Source organism: Osmia bicornis, chromosome 2, assembly GCF_907164935.1.
Source record: "Osmia bicornis bicornis chromosome 2, iOsmBic2.1, whole genome shotgun sequence".
Lineage (NCBI taxonomy): Eukaryota > Metazoa > Arthropoda > Insecta > Hymenoptera > Megachilidae > Osmia > Osmia bicornis.
Window position 1 is genome coordinate 8,008,419 of NC_060217.1, and position 19,166 is coordinate 8,027,584.

Here is a 19,166-nt window from a genome sequence, read left to right on the forward strand (position 1 = left end):
TACATTAAGTATATACAATTATAACTTCATTCCGTAATGCAAATTGATTCGAGTAGAATTTTATTTTTGCCTATTTATTATTTACTTTAATTCCCTTTATTTTTTTCCATGTTTGAATAATGTTAAAATTCATTATTATAAATAATAATTGAAGTCAAAATTACGCTACTAGCGTCCCTGTCGTCAAGTATTGTATATTACGCTGAATTGGCAGAGAAGTAAATTCTAGTGACTTTCGTATCTAGAAATTTGAAGGACAAATAGAGTTTATGATATTGTGTGTATATAGCAAACTAAGCAGCCATTTTAAAACATTCTGGCCTGTTCTAAATGTAAAAGCAGTGACTACAGATGTAGAAGACTGGACATGCCTTTGTTTGCGAGAGATCATAATTTATGGGGTCCGCTTCGCCCAAGTAAAGTCTATTTGTAATGTAATGTTATTTATGGGGTCCCAGACACCCCCAGATGAAATTTTGTCGGTGAGCAGAGAAAGTCAAAGGGGCCTCTGACACCCCACGATGATATTTTGTCGTTGCACAGAGAGTAATCGGAGTTCCTGACACCACAAGATGTGCAGTGATATAAGGGTGCAGAGATATAGTGGAATCAGAGATATAAAGGGTGCAGACGGAAGTAATAAAATCAACACGTTCGTTCTCCTAAGGAATTTATTCAATAAGCTAAGAAGATAATTACAGCAAATTAAATGAACGCAGAAAATAAAATAAGGGGATATGTATTCCGCCGCTTTTGTATAGATGGTGCAGCGGTCGAACTTTAACTAGGATAAAGCAGATGGCGTTTGTTCTCAAGGCACAAGTTCACGACCCTTTGAGATAAAGCCATGTCCAGTCTTCTATGGTCTTCGACCTTCTACTAGCTGTACTCACTGATAAAAGTGCGTATGAAGAGTTAATTGACTTTATTTCACTGAAAGTGGGAATAATAAAGTCATGGTAAATGTCACAAAAGGAATTTTAGTCGAATGGTTTGTATATTTAATGTCAATTAAAATAAGTTACAACCATTCTCTATTCTTTGTAATCTAAATCGTTCGGAATGTTGAATTGTTTATTAAGAAGTTCTTCAGATATATCAAACTTTCTTTTACACCAACTTTGTATAGCAAAAATATTATCCGTCCATACATTAGCCGCATCCTTATATTCCTAAAAAATATTATTTGTAAATAATAAACTTAAATTACGAGTTTTTACTAACCTGCACTTTTTCTACAAGTTTAGCTATAGCTTCTGGATCAGCATCACTGAATTTGGCAATTTGCTTCTTTAATTGAACTTCCTTGGCCTTTAATTCTTCTAGTTCGTGCAATAAAATTTGCCTCTCCTCTGTGTCCTCTTTTCCTATCTGTGTGTTTTGAAAAGATTATAACCTACAAACTAATAAAATTCTTTGTTAATTAACTGCATATTATTGTTTTTTATTACCTGTTCTTTGGCACTAGCTTCTTTTAATTTTTGCAGCTTAAATTCTGCTTCTACTATTTTTTTGGAAGCCTCAGATATTCTTTGTTCTATCGCAGTAATATTTTCTCTATATAATTATTTATTTATTAGTTTTCGTATATCATATGTATAATTACATAATTTTAACTAAAAATTTTTACCCTGGAAAGGTCCAGAAGTATACTGAAGTACCAATTTTTTCTGATCTAACTAATCCATCATCAACTAATGTTTGAAGTACATCTTTCACAGATTGTACTATAATCCCTTTCTCTTTTGGAGCAATTTTTTCTAATTCTTTTAAAGTATAAAATTCTTTTTTCTCATAAAATATTTGAAGCATTCTTGCACGTTTTTCATCCAAAGAAATTCCTTTTCTTTTTGACATTTTAAGAAACCTGCTGTAACAAAATAATAAATTTATGATTACAGTGATGCAGCTATGAAGCAGTTCCTTCTACACCTGGATGAGACTTTTGCCTTAGGACGAAAATTTATTATTCAAGACCTAGATGAAAGACATTTGTTCATCTCTGTTGATATTTTAGATACATTACAAGCAAAAGTAGATGATCTTATGGATCAAATATCATTCCCTCTAGCAGATAAAGGAATATAAATAATTGTTAAGAAGAGATTTGTATTTCTATTTCATTGTGGAAACATTTTAAAAACTCTAATTTATTAAAAGATAAGTAAAAATGGCTGCCCGAGAATCTGGTAGAATAAAAGATGCATATCAGAAAAGGATGCTCGATGAAGCTGCTCGTAAACGTAGACAAAAGAAAGCATTGGAAGCTCTGGAACAGGATAATTTTCATGATGACCCCCATGCAGATTTAGGTATGTATAATATGAAGATTTAAAATGTATTAAAAATGTTTGTATAATAACATAATTGTTTCAGTAATGAGTAAAAAGGTTCCAAAGTTTCAAGAAACTTTAGATAACAGAGGTGGCAGAAGGAAAAAGACTAGATCAGCAGAATATTACAAACAACGTTTTCGTAAAACATTTGCTCAGTTAGTAGAAGAAGATCTGAATATTAATCCAAATCCTCCTAATTATGCATCTGCACAAGCACCCCCATCTCGTTTTCCTGAAAGACAGTTTTGTGCAGTTTGTGGTTTCCCTAGTAATTATACATGCATTCCATGTGGTGCTAGATATTGCAGCATGAAATGTTTAGGTACTCATCTTGACACAAGATGTTTAAAATGGACAGCTTAATTAATAATTGTTATCATAGTTATAAGCTTAATTATATTACACAAAGAAAGTATTTAAACTTTGATCTTTCATGTGAACAGTTGTAAAAAATACATTGTCTTCATTGTAAATAAATACATTACTATCAGTATATAGAGAAATAAATAAATTTACATATTTTTATACTATCATATGGTATTTCTTTTCTTTGTATTCAATCTTCTAACATGCTTTACTAAATCAATAGAAGAACTCTATAATGCCTCGTTTCTCTAAATTTACTAATACTTATTACAAAGTGTAAGTATGAGAAAATGAAGAAAAAGATTATTTTTTGTGTTAAAAATTGTAGTTGTTAAATGTTTTGAAACGTACCTGTTATATCGTAAATCCTAATTATAAAAAAATGATATATATTTCAAATAACATCAATCAACAGTAAATAATTCGTATTATTTTACGAATATAACAGTTTACAGTATGACGTATATTTATGATCACGAAATTATTGTGATTACTTCAATATCATTGAAGAAACATTGACTTCCGGTCAAGATATTTAGGTTACGATATGTTATAAGCAATAATGAAATAAAAAAAACTCAAAGAAACTTTCTGTCAACCCGTGCAATTTTTGGACAACGAACCAAAGAATGCCGAATCGTAGATCAAGGCGGGAATGATTTTCATCTCTCAAAACAATAGCCCTCTAGTGGTGCATAGAAGAATCATTGCACACTGTGACGAAAAAGACAGCGATAGAAAAAGGTAGAAAGGTAGAAAGACGTCTAATAGAGATATAAGTACATTTGTAATAATGTGAAATTTAAAATCGTGAATCTAATCCTTTTCCGCCTAATCTAAGGACGGATTTGAACGAAATTATTCACGTGAAAGTGATACATATTTGAGCATACTGTATTGTGTTGTTGTGGATTTGGTTACCGTTTAGGTTATAATAATATAGGCATGTCATAGATGTAACAATTGTAAAAGAAGAGTGGCTAATAAATTATTCTTCTGTTATTTCCAATAAATGTACGTATACCTCATATGAGTTGTATTTTATGATTCTTTCGTTTGTTCAAAATGTAGATTCCTGAAAAAAACGATTATTCTCGTATTAATTAACGTTATATACGCTTTACTATTTTGTAAATGTTAATTAGAATAGAAAATTGTTTGAGCTTTAATCATTCAAATACTGTTGTTACCATTGCATTTTTAAAAGAGCAACAAATATCACGATTTGTTGGTAAATGCGCGAATTTTGCACATCTTTCGCAAACCTGTTCTGCTCTCTAGCGGGATAAACGAGTATCTCGATAGGATATTTCAAAAGTGCCGCGGGAAATGTTTGATTTATTTTACTTTTCGATCATTTCAAAGTGCAGCGATAGATTTTTAGCAGTACCATTCATTGTGATGTGAGTTTACCTGTGGTACAATCAGTACAAAAGTTAACGATCGCTGATGTGCGAGTGAAAAGGAATAATCAAAGGTAACGCTCATTTTAAAATTGAATCAATCGAAATAGTAATAATAAATTTTTAACGAAGATAGAAAAAAAATGTCATTGGGAAGTATTAATTGGTATCGAATGCAGCATCACGTGACGAATGTATCGACCCGGAAGTGCAGATCTTCTAAAGATTTCAAACTAAAAAAATATTAAGACATATCCAATTTGAAAAATTGTTTTTTTTGAATTTTGTGTATCTTGGTATTTTCTATTAAAAATTATCCAGGTACTTGGGTACCTGGTAAAATTGATTAGATCGAAAGATATCTTAGAGAGAGATAAGGAGAACCTGGTGGTCTCTCTCTAAAATATTTTTCGAATTAATGATTTTCAACTGAAGTACCTTAATACTTTTTTGCGGGGAATAAAAATGCGCTTCGATGACGTATAGAGAAGAATATAGTTCCATTTCAAAAAGTGAAGATGACACTTGAGTCTTTGGAACGCCTGCACTTCCGGAAGTGACGGATACATCATGCTCCTTCGACGCCATTTTATTTAGACCTATAGCTTGGTCCACTCTCATAAAAAGCGAACTTGAACTTGAACTTCTATATGTTCTAATGTAATAATATTAAAAAAAAAAAGAACATTCATTTCTGTTAATAAATTTCCCTCTTCGTATCGTACAATTTGCGTATGAACAATAGTTTTCTATTTTCAGTTGTTTAAAAAATTATGGTAAAAAATTAACCTGGACACCCTGAACGTACACGTAGGCAATCAGATGCCCAATGTATTGAGTTTCCTCATTAACTGAATTTTGTCTTTACAGGCAGAACAAAACGGTCGAAAATAAATCAAATAATCTTCCATGTTTAATCGGTGGTGGGAAAGGTGGATTTTATAGCGAAGATAAGATCTTTGCGAATCGTGCAACGCTCTTTAATTACTGAAGTAATTAACGCGTACCGCTCAGTACAGCAACAATGACGACCGTAGAATCTCAGACTGATAAAACTTTAAGTCATCTCGATAAGCTTTCGAATACGGAGGTAGCTGAAATTCCGTCCGATCGTGGACTTCCTGTTGGAATAAGTCCATTGGAATCCCGGGTGTCCGGACATCCGTTCGACGATGAACGACATATGATTGGTAAGCGTCCAATGTTAGTAGTTAGTAATTTCATCGAAAATATAGATATACGATTTTTTTTTTTATATGTATAATAAAACTCGATTAACACCTATTGTTAACTCTTTCAAATCAGATGATTTTTTAAATCATTATTTAGTTATAATTAGAAACTAAAATTGAATTTACTTTCGTTGTGCACACGTAAGTACAACACTGGAACTGATTTATGAATAGTAAACGTAGTTCAAACACACAAATTAGTTAAACACTGTCGGTTATAGTAGTATATTTTGCTATAAATTTTTGATAAAGCATTGTTGCATTTATGTTTACGTAACAGTTTCCTGTAACTATTGGTCAAAGGTCAAATTAGCTTAACTCATTTATTAGGGTGTTGCATATTAATTTCAGGATTTCGAAACATAGAAAGTCCAGAATGACTTGATGACATATAAAAGTGTTGCACAATAGTATTTATGGCATATCAATTTAAAGTTTCAAATGTTATAAAATTTACTATGTATTTAAATATTTCATTAATATTCTTAATTTAGAATAACTGGTTCTATGTTGGGGCAAAAGATCGATCGATCAATTTACAGCTTAGCATTGTCGATTAATGAATATCTAATTGATAAAGCAATTATTGATTTGTTTTACCCTGAAATCGTTTTTCATAATATCCTCACATATCTCGAAATTGAATATTTGCTAATGGATTATAATAACGATAAGTTATAAATTGATTGATCCATTGTTTGTTCCAACAAAGAACCATTCATTTTATATTAAAATTATTGACAAAACCTTTATGCGATCATTTTTATGAAACTTTAAGCTTTAAATTGATAAATTATAGGTACAGTTTTGTGGTACTTTTATATCTCATCAAATCGAATGCGTATGTTTCTAAATTCATTATTTAAAAAATTCAATATTGTAAAAAATTGATTGTTTAAAATATTGCAGGTATGTTACGAAGGTCGGATGGCCGTGTATTTAAACCCGTCATGAAGCCAATGCTAGGTAAAAGAGAAATTGCATTCTATGAAAATTTACAAGTGTCCCAAGATCCTATGCTGCTACAATTAAGAAATTACGTTCCAAGATATTACGGCACGACAGATTTCCAAGTTTTTGGCAGACGTAAGAACATTAAAGTTTTACCACGTTTCTAATAAAAACTATATCTGAACCCGAGAGTCAGAATGTATAAAGTCCATTTTTTTGAAAAATAATTTTTTAGGAAATACATTCCGGTGCTTGGATCCAGATATATTTTATTTTTAAATTATTGCATTACCGATCTACTCTTGTTAGTCATTTATAAATACCTAATGATTAATTTTTCTTTTTAATTTTAGGAATAACATTCCTTACCCTGAAAGACATTACCGATGGTATGGCAGAACCGTGCGTGATGGACATAAAGATAGGAAAACGAACGTGGGATCCTTTAGCCAGTTCCGAGAAGAAGGCAAAGGAAGAATTGAAGTACGCCGAGTCAAAACGCACTTACGGTTTCTGTATAACTGGCTTTCAAGTATACTGCGCCTCTTCCAGCCAGTTAAGAAAGTTTGGCAAACATTATGGCAAGACACTCGATGCGAAAGGTGTCGTGGAAGGTATATTATCAACTTCATTCATTATCTAAATCACATTATCGCACAAAGCAGACACACTATCGTTCATGAATACCTTTTTGATGTTCCGTTGACCGTATATGTAATTGTTATAATTAAAAATGTCACAGTTGGATCGTACGTAATGCTGGAAGAACTTCCAAGAACACATTAAAAAAAAAAAAAATATATATATATATCTGTATTTCTTCTTCTCTTTTCTTGATTTCTCTTCAAATACTGCAAACAGTGCCTTTTCTTTCCTGCGCAGCGCTGAAAATCTTCCTGAATATAAGTCCAGAAAGACCGCCCTGTCGTCAATTGATTGTGAAGCTTCTGTCTTTCTTGTGGAAGATCTTACTGTTCTTTCGTACGCAGCGGTTGTTCCGCTTTTATTCTAGTTCCCTGTTGGTGGCATACGACGCGAAAAGGCTGCGCCATTATCACCGTCTGGGTAACAAGGATACCGGGCGCCTACCGAAAACGTTCACTTCGTCGAACAGTCACGCGTCCAAATCGAGCGTGTTCAATGCGGCCGGCAAATCGATCGCGAACAGCGTCGAAACGAGCAGAAATCGAACGATGGAGAGGGTGCATTTTATTAAAAGAAGCATCAGCTTGAGCAGCGAGTACGACAAGATTGAAAAGGAGAGAACGTTGAACAGAAGCGGATCCTGTAGTCCGGACTTAAGGGTAGGCCGACTATGTCGCACCCATTCTTACGTGAACAACTTCGATGATGACATCGTTAAAATGAAAGAGGATTACGATGACCTGTTAAACGAACTGACCAGTTCTTCGGAAGAGAAACAGAATTGGGTACGGATAAATATGATAGATTTCACGCACGTCTTCCCAGCGGAGGATCCAACTGCTTTGGATATGAATTATTTAGAGGGGATCGAGAATCTGATCAAACTCGTGGAGATGTTCCTTGTGTCAAAGGATCACGCTGCATGAACTGTGTCGATAACGTAGAACGCCCTTGTTATACGTTTCGATGCAATCGTACTTTTGTATTCTTTAAACGATGTTAGAATATGTTTTTGACATTAGGGCCAGCGAGAAATTGCAAGCTGGAAATCGTACTTTTGTGATTCAATGCACGATAGAAACGTTTCGTGAAAGCTTTCTACACGTAGCATGTAATGCGAACAATTAAGTATTTATCGTTGTCTCAGAGCCTTCATGAAATGTTTCTGATATTTGTAGTTGGCACAATGAATCAGAAGCACTGAAAAATCAAACGTTTAATTGTATCGCACCAGATGTAATCATTTGTAACGATCATTTTTTTTTTTTTTTCGTTGCACCTCGTTTGTCGCTATTCCATAGTGACGAAAAATCTTACTCGTTTGTTTTATTATACACATGTACATTTACAAGCATCGACAACGTATGTATTCGTTTCTCGCACGATTGTAGTAGTCATCTGTTACTCGTGTCATTTACTTTCTTACGCTGTTCCTGTGCAGACGAGATTCTATAATTATACCTACTAATTACGGAAATTATGTTGATATGGTACAAAAAAAAATAAAACAGTTAACGCAAAGGTGGACGAGTTTACTGTTATTCCTTTAAATTAATTATGGACACAGGCATGATAAGGCACCCCCTAAAATTTAAAAATTCTAAATTTCTAGAATTCTGAAATTTTGTGGACTTGGACCACCCCAGAAAAATTAACACTTTTATTAAAGCTGGAGGACAATCCACCCCAGACAAAAATCCTAATTACATCAGTGACTCGTCACTAAAAATTTAAAGAATTTCTTCTAATTTTAATCTGGTTAAAATGCCAAAAAGCGAAGTAGCCTTCTTAGTCCTGCAACCCCTTTTATTGGGGAATATAAAGAAACATAGGAAAGTCATCTTTGATGTGAATTACGACTGTAACAAAACGCTCAGAGAACTGTAGAGCCGATAAATTCGTGATGATTATTAGCGGCCGAACAGAGAAAGCCTTCGAGGGTATATCGGTACCTAACGCAATTACCGCGTAGCACGATTAATGGCGAGCGGTTCTGCTAATCAACCCGCAAACGCGATTACCAGGGCTCAAATTGAATTACGCGTTCTGAATAGCGCGAAAGTCTCTGATATCGAATGCGTGACAGAAACGATCACAGGGTAGAGACATTCGTTTCTGTCACGTCAAATCGTGTGACACTTGGCGAGGGGGAAATTGACTTTGATATAACAATAGTCAGAATACTAACAGCAGTGATGGTAGATAATAATAGTAGATATCTTATTTGATAAATTAAATGTTTTTCATATTTTTCGTGAGTCAATGAAGCAACGTGAAGTCGTGTAATTAAATTTTTACAGGAATATAATTAAATATCTACAGTAATATTTTATAAATTTTGCACCGTCTGGTTAATAAATTTGAATTCACTGGATAGCCTGGAAAACATTCGACGTGTTAATGAGGAATAATTTGATACGGGTACCATTTCACTCGCTTCGCGTTTCGTTCGATATTTTCATTAAATGAAAATAGAGGTAGAGGAAGAACGAAGCTGTCGTTTGATTTTGGTTTCGTGAAAATTTCGGGCGATTGCAATCGTGTGTACCGTGATAAAGATTAGTCTGGTAACGAGTTTTACCCGGTTCGCCGCGATGGAGTCGGTGCGATAAATTTAGTACTCCGATTGCGGAAATAGAAGAATAGAGAACGCGTGGCTGCCATTTAAATTCCGCGGTTGTTAACCGCACGAGAACGCGAACTCCTTTCCTCTCGGGTTCATTCCATCGGGATAACCCGGCTAAAAAGTTTTCAACTTGACTTCTCGAAATCGAGCCTCGTTACGTGCCACACGTTTTGCATCTTTCATGGAAAACTTTCGATCCGCAAGGCTTTTTTGTCTTTCAACTTTGATTGCGAACATGCAAATCATAAATAAGTTTTATTGTTCTTCTTCAATTAACACATTCGTTATCACCTTGGTTATTGGTGATTAAGACTAACAATTTCTTTTTTCAGCAAGTAATTAGAAAATGAAGATAGTAAGATAATTCTAATAAAAATTATTAAAATTTTACATTGATAATGTAAAATGGAAAACTCATCCATTGTATTACAAAATTAATTTTTAATAACTTTGACAATCTAATTTATTGTGTAAATTGAATTAAATAATTAGAAGTACATATATCTCTACTATACTATATGAGTTTTATTATTTTTTAATATTTTATAATACCTCTGTATAAATCATATTTTTAATTTTGCTAATAACTTAATTTCTTTTTAGATACTGCAAATATTTTAAATCTGAGATTCCCAAGCAAGGTTGAATAATTAATGCTAGTATTATAAAATGAAACTTACAGCAATAATTATCATTTAAAATAATGTAATGTCCAAATATTAATTTCTTCTAAAACTTTTCTTCTTCCATTTAAATTAATTTTAATAAACATAACGAACCTCCGTTAAATTTAATTATACAATTTTTAATATTATTTACCTGAACAAAATCTCCCTCTGATTCGTTTCATTATTTACTGTGTCCTATGGTGGTAAATTGAAAACGGATGCGGGTAAAGGATTAGGTGGCAATCAATAATTTCGAACCATTTCACACATTACGCTTCTCCTATGAATGACAATTTGTAAATACATACAATACATGTATACATACATATATTGAACATAGCCTGATCATACCAATGCCATGGAAGCGTATAATGTTTGCGGTGGGTTAACACGATCGCTATTGCAAGTTGCATTGCTGGTTGTTGCGGTTGTGATCACATAACGGCGTGTCGATGCTCGTCAATCAGTGTTATCGAACGTGGAAAATTGTCCAACAGAAGGAGCAGATTTTTATTTGCATCGGTGAAACTGAACAATGGAAACTGTTCACATATGTCAGATTTTTATTCGAATTATTCAATGAACCATCAAACATTTGAAATTTTATCATTTAGAAAAATTAACAATATTTACAATTTCTTGGAGAAATATTATCCGAATTTATAATGGTGCCTGTTTGAAAAATTTTCTGTGAATTTTATTTAATTTAAATTACAATTTCAAACGCATATCTCCTCTTTCGAATTTCATTCCCTTTTTCGCCATTTAGATCAGAATTGTACCGATTCGACTGGTGTGCTTTGCTGTTGCGAAAGAAGGGATGTAAATAGTTCAAAGGGTGAGCGGAAAACGTTTCTGTCGCGTGAAGGATTAACGCGGACCAGCTTCTCGTTTCAACTAAAAAGCAAAAGTCTGAACGAATTCGAGTAGGAAAGAAGTATCGGAGAGGACAATCGGATGTCGCGCGTTGGGAAATCACGCGATTACGAAGGGAGTTTCCCAGTTTCGTTTGAGAACAATTGGCAGAACCGTTGAACATTAATCAAACGACATGATGAATACATAACATTATATTTTTATTACTGAAATAATAAATGATATAACATTTATTTTAACCCTTAACGAATTTACAATTTTCCTCAGCTTTATGAGGAATTTAACGAGTGCCCCAAAGCCATTTAGCGGGGAGTATGCGCGTGAACAAATTAGCGTGATTAATTATATTATGGTTAATCATTGACAATGATACTTTCTCCGCTGTTTCATTTGTTGCGTTTGCTTTAATTCGACGTTGTTAATATACGTACATATGTACTGTGTATAGTGTATGTAACATATAAATACAACACTCATTCACTATATACAGGCAGCCCAGCTTCATTCTCATTCTTACGCTTTCATTTACACCGCCTTTTCATCCTTTACTTTCTTCTTCATAGAGAATGTTCAGACTGTACAAAATGTTCATTACGTTGTTTATGTGTATATTCAAATAATACTTCGATCAATTGTAAAAATTGATTAATGAATAGCAATGTTTCAGTTCAATTTTGATGAAGAAACAATTCGACAGGTACAATGTCGAGTACCGTAGGTTTCCCGAGGAGAACTGGCGATGGAGGGGACAAGCTCCCGTATATATAGGTCTGTAGCCCCCCACCACTACTTGCGCGTGGTGGATTTACGCGGGTAAATTTGAATTTATATTTATGTTATTACTCATGCTTCTTACTTCTATACAAAATTTTATCATATATATTAACTAAAAATTAAAAGTTTTGAAAATTTCTGCTTCTCCTGTATCACTATTTCTTCTAAAGAAACCTCTTTGCTCGATTCTGTACATTTTCAACCAGTGACAGTCTATTACTTGCAGTTATTATAATTTAAATATTTACAGTACTGCAAAATGGTGTAATTTTTGTTTATAATACTTCATAGATTTCAACGTTATTCATTATTGTTTACTTTCGTTCCTTGCTTCAAGTTTAATTGCTGATGTTTTCATAAAAATAATAATAAAAAAAAAATCAAAATTTATTTCATTACTCGTTTTGTAACAGAGAATAAGAATGCTTATTTTACAAAAAATTCTATTATTTACGTGTACAGCATGTAGTTACTTGTTAAATCAATTGTTCAAGATGACTGAAAGCGAGCCAACATCATTCAGGACAAACGTTATTTACAAAGTAAATAAATGCGTTCGAGCAAATATGGTTCGGCAAACCTTTTCAGAGACATAACTGCTTTTACGAATCGTATTTACCAAGACTCGTTTCCTTACTTTTACGAGCACCGTTTGCCCTCAAAATGTTTCGATTCGTTTTATACGCGTTGTAATTTTTCTCTTATTTTCTTTGCCAATCGTAGCTACCCGTAAATCACGATTTTATAGAAAGAATACAAACAAATTTTATTTAATTTGAACGATAATAGTAAAAATTTATCCTGTTGTAAACTCTGCGATTGAAAGGAATTAAAGTTCACCACGTTTATTAAATTTTTATGCAATCAAACGAGGTGGCAGATTTTGCAAATTCCTCGAAATAATACATTGAATCGCTGTATGAATATTTTAATTCCTCGATGATATAAAGTACATCCCTTCAACATGTGTAATTACAGCGTTCAAGGGGTGCAATAATTTTCAGTTCAACACTGTAATTTGCAATATTTTTAACGCACAATTTGCCACGGAATGTTGAACGTTAATTATCCATACAGTCTCAAAGAGAAAATATTAATAAATCTTTGTTGATGTTGTAAAAGTTGTTACACAGAGTGTTTCAAGTTAAACTTTTACATAACATTATATGCACTATTGTTTATTTTTTAAATAAATATAGGTGGTTAAATTTTTAATTCATAAATCAAATATTGAATTCAAAATAATAATTGATATTTGCATAACGAGAGCTCGTTAATAAGTAGTAATAAATAGTATGGAATTTTCAGGAGAATAAATATTTTAATTTTTCTTGCAACTATAACTTTTTAATTAAAAATTTATGACCCTTCTGTCTTATTTTGAGCTGCAGAATGTATAAAGAAACCAGTATAATAAAAAGTAACAAAACTAAAAACAACTTCGGTACCAATTTAAAGTAACTTAAAGTACAAAATTATTCTTTAAGTATAATCATCTGATAAAGAAGCAATTATAGAAGTTATTTGGTGTAGATTGGAAAAAAAAAAGTAGAAAGTTGTTTCATCTTATAGCAGTGACCCAAACTACTTATTACAACCAGTTATTAAAACACAAAGGGTTAAACGGTAACGTCGAGTCAATTGACCGGTGTCCGTTAAAACGAGGATGTAACCTCATCTCGGGTTTAAGCTGGAATGTTTCTCAAGTAATAAATTGCCGGTCACGCGTATTTATTGCGATTAATTAAATTCTATATCCGAAGAGACTCGTCTCTTATTTATTCTTATAAGAACAAACGTGTCTGCATAACTGTGTATTACTATATCAACTGTGTTTTAAATCTTAGAATAATAATTTTATTTAACCAATGCAAAATTTTTAAATTTAAATTTTTGATTAAGAAGGCGTAATGCTAAAGACACTGAAATAATTTGTACACCCAATATAATATTAGAAAAAAAAGAAAAAGAGATAAATTTGTGATGTTATGTATTGAAAAATAAATTTTTCTATTTTGAGAAATGCTTAATCATAAAATTCTCTCTTTTCCCTTAAAATCTGCACTTGTTAAATATTGTAAATTTTCTTTTTTTGTAATTCCTTCTTCTAATTTCTTAGAAGTATAATCAGACCTAATTACCAGAATCACCCTGCATAGAATCGTTTCGAATTAAACTAACACGTACCGTTCTTGCACCGTGATTAACGTAATACGAGAAATATTGAATTAGGCTTGAAATTTGTGCGATTTACGCGGTTTTGCTTATTCCGTGCCGCTAGGTTGTCGAGCGGCGGCACGTTACTTAATAAAGAGGGCAGTAGCAACGACGCGTAATTAGAGGATGACAAATTGTACATTAAGCGTGCATTCTGTGCGTTTCTTGGTCCGTTTCGTTCTCTATCTTATACTTTACATTTCAACAGGGTGCAGCTGTCGGGCGTGGAAGCTTACAGTAGACGGCAATGTGTATCGCTTTAATTAAATTCGCCATCGGAGCCATTCAACGTTCAACGAGCCAATTTAAGCGGGCACAATAAGTTCATTCAACGACCCGTCGTTTCTTTAATTGCACGTGTACTATTCGGCCCAAAGACGAACTTTTGTTAAACACTTTTTCTAATAAACTTTCCTTACTACAACAAGATATTTGATCAAAAATCGATCCACCATTTTAAATATCGATGAAATGGTTGGTTCAATTATAGAGTTTTCAACAGTTATGACTTATTAAAATATCTCAGTGTCATTGTATCGACAAAAAATTAATTCAATTTAATAGTAGATGTTAGAGAAATTAAATATGTAATTTATGAAAATTTATGAATTGCTGACCGTCCCCTTTAGCAAGGACTAAATTTGAAAATCAGTAATACTTATAATTTTAATAATTGTTAATTTAAAATGTCCAGCTTTGGATTAGAAGGGGGTCTAAAGGGGGCTCTAGACAGGGGCCCTATTTTTCAGGGAGGCCTTATTATAACCCTTCCATTTATAATTTTATTTAGAATAAATTTCAATTTTTAAACCAAGTTTATCAATTAAGAGGGCACTCGAAATTTTGATACTCCAGGAGCCCTCAAAATTTTAATCCTGTCCTGAAACTGACAAATACATTAGCCTATGGAATATCATGTATTCTGTATTAAAATGTGAAAATACTTACAGAAAATGAACTATTTCATATCATTTACAAAAAACAAATTGTTTGCAGATTAACTTTCTTAACTTAAAACAACAAACATAATTTTCTTCCTTTATTTCGAAAATATCAACACACTTTTGTTTTAAATATATCACTTTTATTGATCGACATTTTATTGAGTGTAGCACCACAAAACATGTATAACAAAGAGCACTATAAATAATTAGAGTTCGTAGAGTCTCAACGATGCTTTTTCTGAGAATGAAGCGAAGCAACACGAATCGAAGGAATCGAATGTAAGGCCACTTCCTTTTCACCGTATACCGTATTCAACGATAACTCCATAAACTATACGGGAGGGTGTGTGCCATTAAAAGGGACCGTAAATTAAATATCAAACAGGTCCACGGTGGTGTCTGTTCTATCTTAGAACAGCGCGTAAAGAAATTCGAATGACATTCCGAATGGTGGGTAACCGACATCACAATGCTCTCGCAGCCGAAATTTCTCGAACCGTGAATTGGAAGAATTACACTTCTAAATTTCGGGCAATTGTGCTCGAGTCACGCTAAATTAGTCTTCCTCGTCGCGGTATCCATTTATTATAATTCACGCTCGGACCTTAAAAGCGTTCGTATCGATCTCACGAACTCAAGAGGCGCTGTCTTTCGTTCGTAGACTGATTGCCTTGCAAGATTTCGGCGATTTCGCTTAGGGGATACATTCTCAATTGCTGCTTGAATACCTTCTTAATTAAACTTCCTTCTTAAGTCAAACTTTTATATTAGGCTGTTCCATAATAAACGTCGGTTCTGGAAGATATTCTTTGTAAACTAATTAATCTTATAAGGGTGTCGTAAGGAAACGTTATTCATTTTAGAATTTTTTTTAAATTGTATGTTTCAGGCACAGAGCTATTGGAAACGTTGAATTTGGTGCAGATTTATTGACATTTAATAAATAAACAAATGTGACTGGTTTTTGGGTATGAGTGACTTATATTATGAGTAGGGGGTGGCTATTCCACATTTTGGGGGGTTAAACTATCTTAACCCTTTTCTAGTTTTGAAAATTTTCCTTGACCTACTATTGGACTAATTAACCCTTGGTCGGCGGACCATGGAGAGAGCCCCAATTCTAACGTGATTATTTAAAATCATTTAAATTTATTTATTTTAAAATAATTTCTCAATTTAAGTAATGATGGTTTTTTGAAAATCTGGAAAAATATATTGATTCAAATACTTTGTCATTATGATCGACAAAATTTATTTGTAAATAAAGTTATATCGTCATTCCTAATTCAAGATGAAAAATCGACATTGATTATGGAACAGCTTAATAGAATTTTTAGAACAACGGAGGCTCGTCGAATAAGAAGTAGCTTAAATGTCAGTCCGATTTATTGCTTGTTCCTGCTTTAAATTCGATTACAAATGTCCGGAACAAGACGGATTTGGCAGTCAGTTGGTTACATTAATGATTATTCTCATCACGAGCTTCTCTCTTTCCGGCCGTCTTCTCCCTTGAAATGAACAACGGAAAAAGAGAAGTCGCTCGATAAGCCATGTTATTAATCTTAAAAAGAATATACAGGGTATGTTAAAATGAATAATACATTTAGATAGATGGTAATTTCAAACGAAAAACCAAATTGAAAATGTAAAATAAAAATTTGTTTACTGGAAACTTCCTTTTTTTTTTCAAAAAATTATATTCCTTAGAATTATTATTAAGAGTAAGCTTAATACTAAAACTCGAATATTCGACGTATTTAGATGCTCGAATATTAGAATAACAATGGAATTTAACTTTACTTTTGAATAATTGAATCATTCGAATAATTCTGATAACTTGAATACTTGAAGTATCTAACTTTCAAATGAAATACAGAAATATTAAAATATCTGTATAATTTGGGGAAGGCCTATCGTTATTAATTATTAGATACTAATTACGATCAATGTCTGAACCCTCGGATGGCGGACCATGGTGAGAGCCCAGATTTTAATTTAATTTTTCATTTTATATCATCCACTTTGGGACTTTGAAACAAAGATCATACATTGAAATTTAATTTTCTCAAAAATGAAGCTTTCAATTGCAAAATTTTATTCCACATTTTCGATTTGTTCTTTTATTTAGAATCATTTAGTATCAATACATACCCTGTATACAAAGCGATTGATCGGCAAATCACTTTATTGAAATCGGTGCGCCAAAGTTTCGTTGAACGCGGCAAATAAATTAATCTTATCTGCACTGGTCGATGGACTAGTTTCTCCCGCGTATCGTTTATTGTTCGATACAATTAACCTTAGGAATAAACCATGAGCTCGACGATAGAAAGAAAAAACACCTTTCGGTTCAAAAGTCGTTACAAAGTTCTCGTCGAGATTTAGTAAGCGTTCGAACAGTCTGGACCCAATCCAAGACGACGATTAGCGAATGTGTCCGAGTTTCGGTGGAAATTAGATTTCTACCGGAGAACTCGAACCGAGCGCGATTCAAGAAGCATTAATCGAGTTAGCAGTTACGATCGTCTAGGATTAAGGCGAGTTTCAGTAAGAAGGAGAAATTACAAAAGGAGGAAAAGAAGGTCGGACGCGCATACATCTTTTCTTAACACGAATTGGAAATGTACAGTCGAGGGCAACAAAAGCTTGCATTGGTTAAATGTATCTACAAATTTTATTGCATCTATCAAAATGCAGTATAACTAAAAGTAACTATAGGAAAGAAATAATGTATTTTTCCATCTGTCTACGTGCAAGGTAGGGGTCTCTACCCCCAGATTCTCTTTAGTACCTCTTTTAACCCAAGGAAGTTTTCGTTGCACCAAAATGTACAATTGTGTATTAACACAGAGTGTACGTAAAAGTTGAAAATGTATGAAATCAAGCTATCAATTCTTTGCAATAATATTTATCTAATTGTAAGACACTAATGCCCTGTAATTAAAATTATTTTGATAAAATTCATTTCTGATAAAAAGAAATAATTATTTATTTTATATTTAAAATCAGTCATTTCATAACTGAAAGTATCGACTCTGAATAATAAATATAATATGGTAATTAATAGTAGATATACGATCATAAAGGGTTAAAGTTCGCTGAAGGACTTAAGTAAGTATACAAAATGTTCGTACTAACCTGTGTCCGCAAATGGTCGATTACAATTATAATAATTATACAGTTATAATATAATTATAATTGTAAAGTTATAAGCGTTCAAAGATTATCACTTATGGATCTTTGAAACATATTCTGATTCACGTTATTTTTTTACAGTAGCCTAAATTTGTAAAATCAATTTTTTCATGAAAAGGTTTGTACAAACATTTTTCAGCCACCTAATCTCGTCAAAATATTCTACAAATTTGCATTCAACTTTTATGGACACCCTGCAAATGATTTTCTCCTCACTTTTGTTGGATATTCAACAAGGCACTAAACGTCGAAAATCCGAAAGAATTAAATGTATTATACAAAATCAGTTGGCCTGTCGAGGCGACACTTTCCTTAGGTCACTCAACATTTTCTTACGTCTAAAACGCTTTTCTTGGTTGATAAGCAAACCGCCAAAATCGAGGTCCGCTTCGAAGTTTAGACGTCTCGCTTAGGACATTTTCATGGGTACCATTCTTTCTTTTGGCACTTGAAACGTTTCAACGTATGTTAGGTATAACGCAATTTAAAATCTGTTGCCAGTCAATCAATTTGCCAATTAACCGATTAGATACTACCTTTTAGACTATGTAATGTTAGACGGTTAATTTAAACAAACTTTATATGCCGATTAATTAATTATGTTTATATTACCAACAAAATTAATTCAAGCCATGCTGAGATTGGCAAAATGATGATAAAATGGTAATATGAATTATGGCACTTTATACTCGATCATTGATTAATGCGTTAAAATTATAATTTAATATTGTCAAATAATTAAGAGAACAAAGAAGATATTACTATAGTAAATAGTGGCGATTTGAAAATTTAAATGAAAGGTTCGTTAATAATTGTTAATGCGTATGGCTACTTTCATTATGGGCAGTCAACCTGTTAAATTTTGTTAAATTACCTACCAGAAATTGCTTATTTCTTTTATAGAATTATATGTACAAAATAAAATTACCGAAA

At 32.7% G+C, this 19,166-nt stretch overlaps 4 protein-coding genes across 9 annotated transcripts; 3 read left to right on the plus strand and 1 right to left on the minus strand.

Moving 5' to 3' along the window:
• Positions 1-402: 402 nt before the first annotated feature.
• On the plus strand, positions 403-2,173 carry LOC114875641 (general transcription factor IIH subunit 5). 2 transcript variants are annotated; one of them, XM_029186130.2, is made up of 3 exons: positions 403-652; positions 762-959; positions 1,902-2,173. In XM_029186130.2, the coding sequence occupies exons 2-3, from the start codon at positions 862-864 to the stop codon at positions 2,086-2,088; spliced, it is 285 nt and encodes a 94-aa protein (XP_029041963.1). In that variant the 5' UTR covers positions 403-652; positions 762-861; the 3' UTR covers positions 2,089-2,173. The 2 variants fall into 2 exon arrangements, with proteins under 2 accessions (XP_029041963.1, XP_029041964.1); XM_029186131.2 differs by having other exon boundaries at positions 555-991.
• On the minus strand, positions 979-4,915 carry LOC114875639 (meiotic nuclear division protein 1 homolog). Of its 3 annotated transcripts, none has more exons than XM_029186127.2 (5): positions 4,895-4,915; positions 1,631-1,870; positions 1,452-1,557; positions 1,225-1,371; positions 979-1,172 (listed from the first exon to the last, which is right to left on the minus strand). In XM_029186127.2, exons 2-5 carry the CDS (start codon positions 1,855-1,857, stop codon positions 1,035-1,037), a joined length of 618 nt encoding a protein of 205 aa, XP_029041960.1. In that variant the 5' UTR covers positions 1,858-1,870; positions 4,895-4,915; the 3' UTR covers positions 979-1,034. The 3 variants fall into 3 exon arrangements, with proteins under 3 accessions (XP_029041960.1, XP_029041959.1, XP_029041958.1); XM_029186126.2 differs by lacking the exon at positions 4,895-4,915 and adding an exon at positions 3,054-3,333 and having other exon boundaries at positions 1,631-1,867; XM_029186125.2 differs by lacking the exon at positions 4,895-4,915 and adding an exon at positions 3,054-3,332.
• Positions 2,085-2,869, plus strand: LOC114875640 (zinc finger HIT domain-containing protein 1). Its single transcript, XM_029186129.2, has 2 exons — positions 2,085-2,312; positions 2,377-2,869. Exons 1-2 carry the CDS (start codon positions 2,171-2,173, stop codon positions 2,697-2,699), a joined length of 465 nt encoding a protein of 154 aa, XP_029041962.1. The 5' UTR covers positions 2,085-2,170; the 3' UTR covers positions 2,700-2,869.
• On the plus strand, positions 3,426-8,454 carry LOC114875638 (inositol polyphosphate multikinase). 3 transcript variants are annotated; one of them, XM_029186122.2, is made up of 6 exons: positions 3,430-3,716; positions 4,068-4,179; positions 4,976-5,295; positions 6,247-6,423; positions 6,642-6,902; positions 7,171-8,454. In XM_029186122.2, exons 3-6 carry the CDS (start codon positions 5,130-5,132, stop codon positions 7,857-7,859), a joined length of 1,293 nt encoding a protein of 430 aa, XP_029041955.1. In that variant the 5' UTR covers positions 3,430-3,716; positions 4,068-4,179; positions 4,976-5,129; the 3' UTR covers positions 7,860-8,454. The 3 variants fall into 3 exon arrangements, with proteins under 3 accessions (XP_029041957.1, XP_029041955.1, XP_029041956.1); XM_029186124.2 differs by having other exon boundaries at positions 3,426-4,179; positions 6,247-6,303; XM_029186123.2 differs by lacking the exon at positions 4,068-4,179.
• Positions 8,455-19,166: the final 10,712 nt, after the last annotated feature.